At 41.6% G+C, this 15517-nt stretch overlaps 1 protein-coding gene and 1 long non-coding RNA gene across 4 annotated transcripts in view; both read right to left on the reverse strand.

Moving 5' to 3' along the window:
* Positions 1–2257: 2257 nt before the first annotated feature.
* On the reverse strand, positions 2258–3283 carry LOC130432081 (uncharacterized). The gene is made up of 3 exons (XR_008908409.1): positions 3062–3283; positions 2792–2840; positions 2258–2581 (listed from the first exon to the last, which is right to left on the reverse strand). It is a non-coding gene; the product is annotated as an uncharacterized LOC130432081 (long non-coding RNA).
* Positions 3284–4531: 1248 nt separating this feature from the next.
* meis1b (Meis homeobox 1 b) overlaps positions 4532–15517 on the reverse strand; it is a 60533-nt gene continuing 49547 nt past the window's right edge. For 2 of the 3 annotated variants that reach the window (XM_056760171.1, XM_056760172.1), the window contains 4 exons: positions 10924–10982; positions 9940–10029; positions 9373–9466; positions 5667–5807 (listed from right to left, as the gene is read on the reverse strand). In XM_056760171.1, coding sequence (XP_056616149.1) covers positions 9408–9466; positions 9940–10029; positions 10924–10982 — 208 coding nt within the window. In that variant the 3' untranslated portion in view covers positions 5667–5807; positions 9373–9407. Of the gene's footprint in view, positions 5808–9372; positions 9467–9939; positions 10030–10923; positions 10983–15517 lie in introns of all 3 variants that reach the window. The other variant, XM_056760170.1, reaches the window with a different exon arrangement.

The raw sequence follows: 15517 nt of genomic DNA on the forward strand, positions 1-15517 counted from the left end.
AACGGCTATTATTGGATCGAATCTCACCTGGTGAAGATGGGAGACGGGCTGGCGCACCTTTCACTGACATCCGAAGCTGCTTTACCAGCTCATGTCCTTCGTAAGCTGCAGCCGTCGTGACCTTGATAGTGAGATCGAGAGAGAAAGAGAGAGAGAGAGAGAGAGAGAGAGAGAGAGAGAGAGACCAAGTGTGCGATTTTTTGTTCCACAGACCAACTGGCGAGAAGCAGAGCACCCGTTTCTGGATTAAATTACTTCAGTGTTTTTATGGCATTTTTTTTTATTGTACCGTTTGCCAAAAATAATGACCAATAACAAAGACTATTTCTACAACTAATACTAATAACAACAACAATAATGACAGTCAAAAACTAAGACTCGGACTAACAAGTCTCCATTCTCTCCCTGGAATATCTGTATCCATCTGTCGACAGCCCCCTTCTGTACCATAACAAGCTTAAAGCCTCACAATGTGCAACAATAAATAGATAAATAAATAATAATATATGTATGTAATTGCTGCCGTTTTAAACGCCTATGCGTTGTGTGCGTAAAACATACACATGCAAAATTATATTTTTTTCATAATTAATGACTCCATTCAATTCAATGTTTCTTTTTCAATGTTTCAATGTTTATGTTTTTCAATTTATACAATGGATTGTTTTTTTTGCTGTTGTTCTTAAAATAATTGTTCGACATATTTTATTCAAGCCTGATGCAGTCTTTTTAAATAGAGTGGCACGATACACTTGTTTAATTTCGTTATGTGCTACACATGGTAGTATTGTCAGTGCTAGATGAGTTGGAAAGGACGCATTTGTTTGTTTCGTGGGCTCACCAACCCTCCCTCTGAAACCTGAAACATGATATTATGACTTCATTTGCGTGCTTCATTTTGGTCTTAACGTCTAACCCCAACAAATGCAATGTGTAAAAAAATGAAATACCTCACAGTTTTAAATATGTTCCTCTGGGGTATTGACACAAAAGAAAATACAATTGCTTTAAGTCCTTTAGTCTTTTCCATCCCTAACAAAAGCATTATCTGCGTCATGCGTTAATAATTTAATTGTGCTGTTTGGCTGCGCAAAAATTCCAAATTTTTTATAGAGGGAAAAAGTTAAAATTGGATGTTAGTGAATCATTATTTAATTTCGTATGCTTTTTGGTTTCACAAGGCTTCCACAAATGAAAATTATTGTGTTATTTATTTGGGGAAAAATCCTTAATTTTGGAGTACGACGCGGTTTAATAAACGCTTATTGAATTGAAAGGACAAGAAAGCAATCCTGCATACTCTAAGCCCAGAATGCATAGCCCGCTTTCATTGATCACCCCCTTATGAGATAATGCAATTACAAACATCAATAAGGAGCTGCGAGGGGAATCATTACGTGGTGACAGTGATAGATGATAGTGCAGAAAATAGCGCGTTTCTCTCCAACAATCTTTGAGCCCAGGGGCTTTCAGGGGTGGGCGAAGTCACCAAGGAAACAGATGACATCCAGAATGGCCATGGTGCAGTTTTGGACACTCCATCTCTCCAGTCTTCTCGCTATTAGTCCACCAGCTGCCACCTAACATTATTTTACGTGTTAATACACTTGGTGCGTTTCTTTAACAAAATTACATTTTTATGTATTAAGCAGCCTTTTCTCGCTTTAGCCGCACATTTACGCTTTAACGCTTGTCTAGCTAAATCTCCCTGCTTTTCATATTTATTTTTAGACCATTGTTTATGTGTTCTGTGCATTGATATGGCGAGATTGCTGGACGATTTGCCTATAATAATTTATCACGTTGATAATAATAAGTTAAAGACAAGCCCTGATTCAGTCAATTAAAATTAAAGTGAGAAGTCTATTCATGGTAAGTTAATAAATTAGACTACTAACGTAACATGATGTTTCAGTTTGTTTAAAACGTTTTCTAAATGCATTTTATAGTAAATGACATCGCAAACATTTTTATTTGTCGATATTGGTTGTAGCTACAAAACATTCCCCACCATATTCCGCGGCCTGTACAGTGTTTCTGTAAAAGTGTTCTTTCGAATGTACAGGAAACATAGATGTTTTAAATACCATAATTAAAATAAGACTGCATTTGTTTTTTCAGACATTGCTTATTTTGCAAGTACAACAATTACTACATCCACGAAGAACGTAAATGTGTTTTGTTTCTGCAGTATTTCTCACTAATATACAAAAAGTCACAGACACAAACGCACACTTCATTGAGAGTGGACATAACCCTCTCAAACACGACCAGTGAATCTGACCACATTTGCATTTGCCACTGCTACCGCTGACGTGCTGGGAGGACACATGACCCTTTGTGAAAGTTTTCAAGCAGAAGCATAACTGCTTGACTACAGCGTACAGAAGACAGAAACATGCAACAGCACAACCCATGCTGCTCTTTATGGGAGGCAGAAAGTCTTGTTTGGGCACCTCTGTGCTTATGGAACACATTTCTTTCAGTCATTACTCACAGAGTTCAGTTCGTGGTCAACGCCAGATAAAAGCTTTCTTCTTAAACAACAGATGGAAAAGGCATCATCCTTATATGCGTTTGACTGTGAATAAATGAAGAAAATCAATATTCATGTTAATTTGCGTCGAGCTGTTGCAAAGGTCACCGAACACTCTTTAGCAATTGCTAACTCAACCCAACTAACAAACTCAACTTACGACAACACTTTTTTTATACATATTCTCTGACACGTCTGGCATGTTAAATAAGATACAGACTAATAATATATGCAAATGGTGAAATTCAAACACACCTTTGAGAAAGGTGACACGTTGCGGTTTGACATTAGCAGTAGGCCTATGCTACAGGGGACAAATTATTACAATGAGAACATTACACGTTCGTATTATTACAACAGCAGCACAATTAAATGTGTTAGCTATTGCACAAAATATTTTACTATTGAGTAGACTACTCGACTACTCAATATCTTAATATATAGCATAACTTGTTGGCCTACACAATAGCCTAATTTAAACTGTAACAAAATTACATTGCAAATTATATATTTATTTTTTGTTACCTTAAATGATCAAATAGCTCATGTTTATTTCTTTAAAACCTCTCGATATTGTACAAACGCATGCTCCCTCAAGGACAGTTTTCCAGATCCCCTAAAGATGGCAGTCAAACATGGGATTTATCTCCACCCGAGTCTCCAGAGCAGCGAATGGTGAGCGGTTGAGGAATTCAAATCTGAGGAGCTGAAACGGCGTCATTAAACCGTCGCCTGTGTCCCGCGTTGCTTGAGAGGAAAACACTCGGAGAAGAGACGGTAATAAAAACACAATGGCGATGGAAAACTGAGGGACGGGTTTGTGAATGGGAACTTATTGATTTATTATGGGAGTGTAGTTTCAACTGGCATCGCCCCCTTCTGCTGCAAAATGGGTAACTTTCTTAAGCATTCCCTGAAGAATAACGTCCCTTTCGTGGTCGTATCGAATCCACCGTAAACATACATTTCAACTAGGTGTGTCTGTTTTAGTGTTTTTTACGCTCTCGGTTTTCGCGGGGAGCTTGGAAACAGCCGTTGTCTGGATAATGCCGTTTGTAGCGCTCTTGACGGAGCCATTGAGTGAGTGAAATAAGGCGTGAGGGGGAACTAATCTTCCCATTTAAGTGTTTGTGGCAATTTTATCTAAATTAATTTTAATGCTAAACGGGGGATAATTCTTCCTTTATCCGTCCCCCTGCCTAATCTAGCTCCCAGTCTGAGCCTCCGTCAAATGGGCCGAACATTTGTTGCACATTTGCTAAAAAGAAGTTCAATATGCAGCATTTAGATAACGTCATCTTGACTTCTTAGCTTCTATTTGTGAAGAGAAACGCTGTAACCGGCTTGCTTCTGTATTTTTGTCAGATGTATTTACAATATAATCCATTTGTTATGATGAGGTGATGACTTTTAGACAAAATTCTACTTACCACGTGGCTTCAGTTTGGTAGTTGGATGAGAAAGTTTGGTCACTTACATTATGGTGTTCTTGTAGCTCATATTATGTGTTATTATGATTAATTATAAACATAATGCATAATTTTAAGGATATCATTAAATGATCCCGTTAAAGTCTTGTTCTTCATTTGTATAACTTTGTACTTCTTAATTACACTGTAAAATGGTCATTGTAATGTTGCAAATTAACAAATTCAAAATAACACAAATCTTTATATCTGTTGACAAAAATCCTATAAATGTGCTCTTATATTACACAGTCCTAAAAGTAGACTCAGACACAGTCTGTGGTCTCAGATTTTCTGTACTAATTGTGTGTGGGGGGATTTGTAAACTATCATATACTTTCAGTATAATTTTTATTATAACACACTTATTTGGTGGGCTACCTAAGCATAATCCAATTCCCCAAATTATTCAATACATCTGGAGAGCTTTCTATCTAGTCATTATTATTTAGGTTACATTGAGCAGATATTAAACCATGCATAACCAGAATGCACAAATATATAAAATATACTGTAGCTCCATTTCCCCTCTTTTTACACAAAATTTATTCATTTACAATGTATACATAAACTCTTCAAAATTCAAACAAGTGATAGCAACATGTTAAACCAATATCCCAAAAAAGAGTTTTGCTAAAGCAAAGCATATGTTTATGAATCCCGAAATCCCAATTATAACTTAAACTCTGAAAGTTTGATGGGCTGACCTAACGCACACACACACTCTCAATCACTCGCGCACACATGCTTGTCTTTTTACATTCAACTTCTCTCATCCAGTAATGGTAAATGAAAACAGTTTCATTGGTTCAGATGTTGTTGTTTTAAGCAGGGGGTGGTTCCATAAGGGTGTAAAAACAATTTAGGAATGCAAAACGGAGTCCTCCTGAAAGACGGGGGATGTGGCTCAGACAGGTGGATATCACTCTTTGTCTTTCTAAGGCCCTGATGGCTCACATGAAATCCGTGCTCCCACAGGACACAAAGAATGGCCTGGCAAAACGTGTATGCAATGACTTATTGATTTATTCACATATATTTTTTCGGGTTTAAACGCAATGTGATTTATGGAGGAGGCCAAAAGTCTATGGAGATGGCACACACATAGTGTGGAAAGAAAAAGTTCACATCCTTTTTTAAAAATCTATTAGAAACAACATAATATGCAGAACAATACGATAGCATTTACAATACTTTTTTCCCAGTTCTTATGAAAGTCCAATGCGTCACAATTTTACAACAGTATACAGTATTCCATATCCCTCCCCTTTAGAGGCTGATATAGTAATAAATTCAATCTTTCTCTCACGTTTTGTTTCTAAGCAAAGGGCACCTCCTTTCAAAGTGTCCCATGGTATACAGAAATCGGCTTCTTTCTTGGTCCAAGTCTATAGCCAAGATGCAAGCTCCTCAGTCTCTGTAACAAGTCAGTTTGTAATAGGTGCTACGCAAGCACCAGGAAAACCAATCGCAGCTTCTCTTCTATTCATCACAATCATTTAAAGAATCCGTTTTAGTGAGTTACTGGGCATGGATGTCCATGAATTGTCCTCCCATTGTAGGGTCTCCTGGATTGAACATAGGGGGGCTAGAGGCTGACATGGGCATGGCAGGGTGATGCGGTCCTCCGTGCATCAACATCGCCGGGTGATGGGGGTGTCCAGGGATGTAGGAACGCATGGGAGGGCCGTGCCGCAATTGAGCAGGGTGGTGGGGCATCTGAGAGGTGCTGTAGCCTGGTTGCCCCATAGCCATACCCACCGGGCCACCGTGTGACAGGTAATCCCCTGGCATGCCTTGCAGTCCTATGGAGGAAAGCACGAGAGGTTGATTACTGAATCTGCATTTGGAATAGACAAACATAACTCTATCAATATGATCCTATGTTATAGTGGTTTTCAAGTCCCAAGAAATTCTGATTCTGCAATCGCAGCACCAGAAAGTGTGTTGTTGTAAGAGAAGCCTTTGAGAAAGGACTGTCCTTTGTAATGAATGGGACGATAGTAGAGGAGGAATACATGTAGTGGGAGAGGTTGCCTCTCTAGGGACTAACTCACTGGCACTTTGCTATTGCATGCATCAGGGACCTGTACTTAGTGCTGTATCCATCAGGCCTAGAATCAGCCATAGTCTTACTAGCCCAGTCAACCGGAAGGCTGCCCTTCACTAAGGTCAATCCAAAATAGCTATATTAGCCCAATTATATTTTGAATATTCATGTTATATTCTCTGTGATTTCAGCTATCACTATTTAATGAACTCTTTCTATGGCCCATAATTTTCCTAAAGCGCATGCCTTTAAACTTGTGGGTTATCCCTGCTTGTGTTGCAACTTAAAAGTATTTGGATTGAGACCGATGTTATAAGCATTTCTGATTTAAAGTGTAGTGATAAAAGTGACATAAGTGAAACTCACAGATAACAATGTTGTAAGTACCAATTTTTTAAACCTTTTTGGAGCAAATACATGAATAGTGAGCTTTTAATCGAAAATTACCAAAAGGATGAGAAATATTTCAAATATAGTTAAAAAGTTCTAGTTAAAATGTACTTGTTTTTCATTTTTGTTAAGCATGAAAAAAGGCGCACTATCAATTTTCCTACATCAAAATAATACCAATATGACATCCAGCACTAAATGAGACGTAGGTAGAAATGAACTGGTATGCGTCCCTAGCACGAGCCAAGTCTTTTTGCCAGGGGAGACCACAACAATGACAAATGAGGTAAAATAACCAATGCCTTTATTCTATCTTCTCCCCTCACTTATCTCACTTAAAACACAATGAGCAAAGGTCTGTGGCTCGCTATGAGAGTCCCTCTGAGAAACGCCGCCATTGTGCTCAAATTAAAGACGAAAGGTGAAAATTTACAAAGGCCGTCACTTGAGAGGCCTCACCTGGGTGCGTGCACGCGCCAAGAGCAGAAAGGCCACTAACCCTGTGACAGCAGCATACAAAGCAACAAATCAACCTCTAGTTAAAAAAAACCTTTTGTGATTGCTCTGGTTATGGGTCTCTAGGTTGCAGCTTTTGAATGACATATAGAGTGGTTTGTGCTTTGCACCAGCATATGAAGCCGTAATCTGAATGCCTCTGCAATTATTCCTTGCTGAAGGCCTGACCCGAGCTTTGAGAGGTCATCAGCTGTATTTGATTTCAATTTTCAATCCTCGAACATGTCGTTTGGTGAATATGACGGGGAAGGAAAACATCCAGTCTATCAGAAATGCAATGTTCGGCTGCGAAAAGGGCACATGTTGCAAATGTGTTTTTTTCACTTAATAAGTCAATCAATACATTGAGTTCCTTGCCTGTCTATTTTCAGAGGTGCAATGGGACCGAATCAACAGGGGATGTTTGACACAGACAATACAGGAGCCAAATCCCCGAAGACCCTTTTCCCCCTTAAAAGTAAAAGTTCAGAGTAGAAAAACGGGTACCTTGACCCTGCAAAAGGTTAACAAACTTCTGCTTAATGGTTGGGAGGGATGAAAATTCAGACAAAGGAGTCTCCAGCAGGGCTTCCAGCTCACCAAAGCATACCAGCGGCGTTCAAGTATGGCTGGGGAGGGTCACATTTTTGTCCATATGCCCATAATTAATGCTTTCTGCATGCGCTATTGTCTTGAAATTAAAATGAAAAAAATTGGCCACCCTTGGCTAATTTTGTTGAAGAAACACAAAGAACGGTATGGGGAAACTGGCCATAAAACAGTCCTTGCCTCGTTTATCAAAGGCTCGCCCTCTTCTGCTTGAGTAGCTAGGCTCTATCCACGCTGACAGGTGTATTGTTTCTGAGAGCTATAAGCTCTATAATCGTCATGGGCAGAAAGCATAACGCTTTGCTAAGTAAGTTTAATTGGCTTTAGTTTTAAGTAATGTTGCAGTATGACTGGTTGGAACACCTTCTTTCAGGTCCTGGGACTTCACAGCAAATAACTGCTTAATCTCGCCTTGAGGAAAATTCCTTAACTAATGAAAATTGCTTATAAAATATAATGAAGCCTTGCTCTCTTAATCAAATAAGATAACGTTTTTTGTAATAACCTATTAATTTAATTGGTCGTGAAGTATAAAACACATCACTTACATTTAATTGACCTAGAAACTAAAGTAACAATATTTAAATTAGACAAGCTAGGAATTTTTTGCGATGAAGCCATAAAGACCAGGCATTCTTCACCATGGCGACATATTTCTGTCACACTCTGCCTGCTTTCCTCTCCTCATTTCCCCTTCTCGCTCGCTCTCGTTTTCCCCCGAACCCTTCTCATCTAAGATTCCATGCGCGGCCCAATTACAGAATTCTGCAAGCAAATTGAGGCTGTTTAAAGCAGGTTTCTCTCCTGTCTTTTGGGAACTACGGCAGCTGCTGTAAGCAGCCATTTGGACACTGGGAAACACTCTCAGCGTTTAGATATGCACACAAAGACGATGCGCAGGGACGTGACGTTTCAAAGCTCTCGGTAAATACATTGAAGTCAAGAGAGCGTCTTTGACAACAGAGGCATTCTGCGCACGGCTGCATTAATGATCTCTATTTTTGTATACGGAATAAGTCAAATCCATTTGTCACGCCGCTTGTGATGGCATATTTAATTTGGATATAGTCAATTAGGCCGGACTAAGCTGTGTACCCTTCTATGCACACCTCCATTTTGCACTCCTTCATCTCCCCTGCCTTTGCTATTAGTAATCCTATTAGGAAAGACAGACAAGAAAACAGTAGACCAAGTCAGGGTCGATAGAAGCAGCTCCACCTAAAACATTCCATGCAAGACTGACATAATTTCCAAATGTGTGGCTGTGTGTTTGGCTGCGGGGTGAGAGAGCCCTTCTTCGTACGTCGCCTCGCAGGTTGGTGTATAAATGTAACTCATGCATCAACTGTGGGGAGACAGATTTATGACACTTTGGGGACATGCACTTTTCTCTCCTTGCACTGCTGCAGACTGCTTACATTTTGCCAATCAGTCTGTTGCTATGGTAACGCACCCCTCCCCTTCTCCGACCAAAACCCCAATCTCAATCCCCCACCCTCCCCATAGAACTATCCCTCCCTCCTCTGTCTCGCCCACACTGATTTTCCCTCACTATATGACTCAATGTACTGTTTAATCATGTGGCCAAGTTCACAAGTCGGAAAGGAGAGCACAGATCACAAAAACAAAAGCACACAAACTCCTTAACAAAGCTTGTCACCCACAAAGAAGATCTATACATGAGAAGAAATATTAGTAGAGGTGAGCAGGAAAAATCAGCATGTTGTTTGGAAGGAAAATGTATATTTCTCTCCCATCTCACAAAAGAAAATCCAATGAATAGTCACAAGTCATGAACGTTTGGAAGACCCTGCTTTTGTACTTACTTCCCCCATTGCTTTGCGATTGGTTAACTAGTAGGTTACATGTAGTGCCACTGTCCCTCCATGCCCATATTCATGCCCATCCCACTCATAGGCCCTAGAAGGAGAGAAGAAGAAGAAAAAGATGCCGAAAGATGAGAAAACAAATAGACCACGAGACAGGAGGTCAAGAAACAACAGCACAATCACCCGGTTATTAAAAGAGAGGCGAGGAAAACCGTATGGTACAAATGAGACAATTCAAGTAAACAAACAAGTAAATAATGCATTCAGAGGCTAAGGGTTGGAAAGAAGCCCGGCTTTGGAAAAATCCTGCGGCTTAACTGGTGAGGTGGGAAGAGGATGAGCGGTAAGCGACAGTGACCAGTTACACAGGGTAGAAGAGGGATAGATACAGAGAGCACAACAAATTCTGGGAAATTAAAAGCTTTAAAAGGTTTTTAAAAGGGAAGGAAGAGGGTGTCATGCATTTGACTACACCTGTGCTAGCCGGGGATCTCAGAGTGAGGGGGGTTAGTGGGAAGGTGGGAAATGTCAGAGGAGAAGACATGAGACACGCCAAGGTCTTACCAGGTGGTCTGATTCCCATGTGCTGCTGGCCGTCCATCACAAAGCCTCCCATGGGTTGACCATCTGGGTTGTAGGGAGCTCCTTGACTTACTGCGGGAGGGCACGGTAAGGGAATGTGGGGGAAACGAACAGTGGTCAATTAGTGCTTTTAATTAAGTTTCAGTCACAAGAGAAACATCATCTGTTAACGCACACACAGACTGATGGTTTTGCCCAGTTTTTTTTTCGGTTTCGTGAGAGATAACACACTTGACAGAACATGCCCAGCAAAGATTAAGTACTGAACAAACTACAGATATAGGACACGCTTTCAGACAACTTGAAATTTAATTTCTGTACCGGTGGAATTATCATAAAGAATGAAAGATAAAGAAAACCAAAGCGATAATTACCTTTCCACATGAGCAAATTAAGCTGTAATTACTGTGAGTTTACACCGTTTTTTAAGTGTCTGTGCGTTGGGTTATTTGGTAAAAACAACAGCTCAACCCCAATGAATGCCTTTGAACTTTACTGAGACCCTAATGCAACCCTGCCCCTTGAACCCTATTACAGGTAATAAACTTTACAGCAGTCCAGAACAAGCCATGCACCCAGGCCACTGTTTTCTAAGTACTGCGAAGAAGCTGGGAGGCAAAAAACGGTCACTAGAAATTAAAATTAATCTTTGCTCAGCCAAATGGGTTTCCACTTTTCAGTTGTTTTAGATGAGCTGGATAAGGAGCAGTCAGATCTTTAGATGTAGCTACAGTTTCAGCAGTTTAATCCGTTGTATGTGTTTGCTTGCTTCCCTCCATCATTGGCTTATATAGCGCCCAAGTCAGCATGATTAGTGTTTTGGGTTAATTGGATGGATTTTAGTGGTCAATTATTGTTGACATCCAGGCTTAGCCAAGTATTTACCGGCAGGTGGGCCTCCGGGTGCATGGCTTGCAGGGGGCTTTCGCCTGCGGGACTTGAATACAGAAACTATGGGGGACTTGCCTGCTCGGTTGGACTGGTCGATCATCGGCTGCACTATTCTCCTTCTTGCGTTAATGAACCTGTAAGAGATGAAATGCAATGCACGGTCACATTTATGAACACAGGGAAAAGTGGGCTCGATTTTTTTTCTTCCGTAAACCCCTTCACGTCCAAGCCTGTTGTTGCCCGGGCCAGCCCAGATAACTAATCAGAGGGGTTATTGAGGGATTTTTTTCTCTAATCCTGTAGTACTCTAGTGGGAGTGTCAGAGAGAAGTTGTTCCATAACACAGAAATGTTCACAAAGCTTATGACTTGTACAAACTTGCACTGGCTCAATATATATCGCCAACTAAGCACAAGCATACAAATGCACTTTCAAGAAACTGGTGTTTTTTCTCTTTCTATGCATGTTCAAAAGATATTTCCTCTTTATGTCTATTTTAAACAGTTGAAACATTCAAAATCCTCATGCCAGATGTAACACAGTTGATCTGCACCGCAGGAATTAATTTGTTTAGGAAATGTTTGCAAACAGAAAAGTGTTGCATTGTCAGAGAACACGAGTACAATCCATGTTTTCTTTTTACTTGTGTTTCCCTAGAGGGAGAATAATACGACTCTGGGTTCATGAGGTGAAACCATGATTTTTTTTCTTCCCCAAAAAGATCCTTTAGCTGTTGAATTCACCGCATTTTAGCATGTTGTGCATAATGCTTGCGACAAAAACATATCTGGCCCCTGTAGCTTTTGACCCCCAACCTGCACGCCATACATCGGACTGCTCTGGCCTTGTTATGCCTAAATCCCCTCCAGTGACCCTATGACCCCGGTCACCTCCAGGAGACCAAACTCAGGGGTTCCAACTTGATTTATGTCCTCCTGCTGTTACCACAGTTGGACACTTCCATTTCATCCTTTGAGGGGGGAATTAGTAGACTTTTAGGGAAACAATAGCCCCGCTACTCTTTTCAGACTGAAAAAGCAAGAGAGGATAGCCTTGGGGTGAAGGGAGAAAGTGAGAAAAGAGACAGACGTAGAAATAAAGAGAAAAACAGAACTAACAGACAAAGAGATGTTCACGTGGGCATCTGCCAAGCTTATGGCCTCTTAATTGTATAGCGGATAGCTGTGACTCTAAATCCAGATAAACGAACATCTGTATCGACACGTTCAGTTCATGCATTGCTTTGCAAGTGTAAACAACCTAAAGGTTTAACTAATGAACTATACTTTTGGTGTAGCATGTATGGTGAATATTTTATCAATACTTGATGACTTTTATCTTATTGCTCCAGCCTTCACGTGTAGTTACAAACTGTACCCATGCTAAAATAATTTTCTTTGGTGCTTTAAATCCGTTTCATCAGAGAAAGCAAACTTTCCCATATAGTTATCACCGATATCCCTCTACGACATCACCTTCAAGCTTGAAAAAAAATACGCAAGGGAGGAATGTACTGACATGGCAGTGCACCATCAAATGAGGGAATGTCTGGAGTTTTATCACCAGCAGTAGGCTGGAGTGCAGGGGGAGTCTCAGACCAGGCATTCCTTTTACTGCCTTCATCTCAGGCTGGGGTCAAAGGGGGGGCACTGTTGTCTATCTGCTGACCTCTGCCGTTAGGATTTTCCTCCCTCGCTCCCTCTCTGTCTTTTTTTGAATTGTGGAAATGGCTGTTCTTTCTTTTCTTTTTTTGAAGATATCCTAAGCTTCCTCTCTCGCTCCTCACTATATCTAAGGCCAGATGCGCAGAATGCTGGAACAAAGGACAAGTGCTACACAATACCAGGCGGGGGGATGGAGTGGGGGCTAGGAGGAGTGCGAGGAAAAAGAGAAAGAATGGTCATGCTCTGTTCTGTGAGCCAGGCGGACGCCCTGGCGCTGACGGTTAAGAAGGCAATCAAAAGGAGCAGAGAGCCATACGGGCCCGCTAAAGCTGCCGCCTCCATTAGGAGTAAAAGTTCACCTTTGCACGACCTCTCCGCGCTATAGGACTGCGTTTATGGCCTGTTCAGTTTCTACTTCCCATAGGCACACAATGAAGCCAGCTTTTCAGCCCTGCTTGGGACAATGGGGGGCTATTTTTAAGCAAAACGCCACCAGTGGCACCTCTGAAATAGGGTTAAAAGACCAGGGTTAGAAATACACAGCTTAACTTAAAAGGATAGAAAAAGATTGAATTGAGAGCGTTTATGAGCCAAATGAACCTTGATAGAGGCCAGAGTTTGGGGCTTCACATTCTCTTGTGTCTGTGTTTCATAATGCGTTGGAGTACTATTGCTCATTCCTGTTTTCGCAGCCGATCTGATCACTATCTGGTCTGCCAGGCCCTCTGCTAATATCCCAGTCTCATTACAAACGCACAGGTGTAGCACGAACAGCACGTGAAATGGCCAATTAAAAGCAAGAAATTGTCTTTTTCATCAGCTGCCTTTGTCGCGTGACCAATTAGAGAATAATTTAATAAGCCTTGCTGGAAAGATCCGGATTGAAGATACAAAAGGTTACGTTTCAGTATGTCTATCTAAATGCATATGAAGCGCGCAATTTTTCTCCGAAATGCCCTCTTCGCACGCTTGTTCCCCCTCTCTCAAATGTGTGAGGAGGTGGACGCTTGCATTACTACAGAGGACCAAATTCACTCGTGAAATCGCATTTCAACACACTCAGCTACATTTACATGTATATTAAAAACCCACAAACAGGCATGTTAGTAATACTGACGGAATAGAATGAACTGGATAAATCGGATCTGCATCTGCGGCTCTGCAGGAATCTCACCTCAACAAATGCTTTAAAACAATAGATATCCAAGATGCGCTCACTGTAATTAGCAGGTGATATGAAGTTTTAATAGCGTATTGGTAATTGGTAGCTAGTTTTCAGTGTACTGAAGCTAGCAGCTATTTCAATATATTTTGATATTATGGCTTCTTGAAATACTTTGAGATTGTAGTTTTCTAAGCCAAAACATACAACAAAGTATACTCTACAACACTGGCTAATTAAGTTTGCAAACTGCTATAATTCAACTAGCTCACTATAAAACTCCTTTGGTGACCAACTTTATTATCAACGACCGCGCCAGAGATTCATTTACTTAAGTAATTAGTATTTCACATCTTGGCATGCCTTGAGGGAGATTTAAAAATATGATCATTTTTTCTCGCTCTCAAAGTCATAAAAGTCCACCTTGGCTCCTCCCCTCTCGGAGTCAATCTGGGGTCAGTTGCTATGGCCTGGCTGTGTTTAAATAAACTAGTCCAGCTGTTTGCTGCAAAAATTCCATTTACACTCCGGCCTCCCCCCGATCCGTCCGCTCTTACACACTCACACACATTTACACACTCACACTTTAATCAGCCCATTTCACCCAGTCTTGGAGGAGCGGTATTAACCTGTTTCATTATTGGAGGTGGGCGAGGGAGAACGGGACGTGCATAAAAGCCCAACTTACTGACACCCGCTCACATCTCTCACCTCGAGACAATTCCATTCAGCCACATCACACCCACTACTCGCACTGCATATTGCTGCCTTTCTCACCTCTCTTCACGTTCCTTATAACACGGGCCTCCCCCTCAGTCCCATGAACCACCCTACATAGTTGGTGTCCCATAAGAATAACTGATATAGTGCTTTCTTGACACACAAAGTTTGGTAAATTCAAACTGGTTATTATCAAGCATTGCAGAAAGTGTCCAGAAATTCAGGACCGCTCCCAAAATGTTGCTGTTTATGTGGCCAAGTTTTCCTTGGTTCTAATTCCCACAGACATTATAGGGATTACCTGGCCCATTCTAGCACAGCAGAACAGCCTGTCCAAAGAAAACAGAGGAGATGTAAAGGGGGCTTTTGGGTAAATCTCAAGGAGGGGCTGGTCTAATCCCTGCTGCATCAGCCCCCCTCCAACAGAGGCTGGCCATTACTTCAGCAAACCTGCCCCTGGTGCACCCCCACATGCTCCGCTCGCCCAACAAAGTCGAAACCTTTCCATTAACAGAGCTGTGAAGTCCCCTCTAAAGCCGCTATTAAAGAGTGGGGCCGCCGCCTGGGGGCTGAGGAACACACTTTATAAACACGCAGCCGGCTGGTGAGAAAGAGCGAGAGGCACAGCGCCGAAAGAAGAACTCAGCCAGGAACATGTAAGACGACTACAGGCTCAAACACCTCCAGCCTGAGGCGAAAGGAGACCATCACTGTGATCTCCGTTGCGGCGTTCAAACCAACAAAGTTGAGCACAACTGCGATATTCCGATCTGCTGGATGTGCTTCAGAGGGAGGGAGAATGGGTAGGTTCCCCACTCCTCTGGAGCTGGGGACTATGAGGTCATTCTTGGCATGAATGCGGCCTGCCTGCTCTCTTCTGATTCCCCACCCAGTCCAGAGAGAGCAAGAGAAAGCAAGCCATAATACATCAATGAGGGAGGGCACCATCAAATGCCAGTTTCACAAACACAACATTGGAACGTTCTCCATTCCATGCTAACTCCATCTATGAGGGCTTTTCATGTAGCCTGATGCCGCAGGCTAATGTTTGGGCCAGAGGGCACTGCCTCTGTCTGGGCATACGCACAAACAAACAACCATAAATTGTATGGACGTGTGTGTG

Source organism: Triplophysa dalaica, chromosome 11 (genome assembly GCF_015846415.1).
Source record: "Triplophysa dalaica isolate WHDGS20190420 chromosome 11, ASM1584641v1, whole genome shotgun sequence".
NCBI lineage: Eukaryota > Metazoa > Chordata > Actinopteri > Cypriniformes > Nemacheilidae > Triplophysa > Triplophysa dalaica.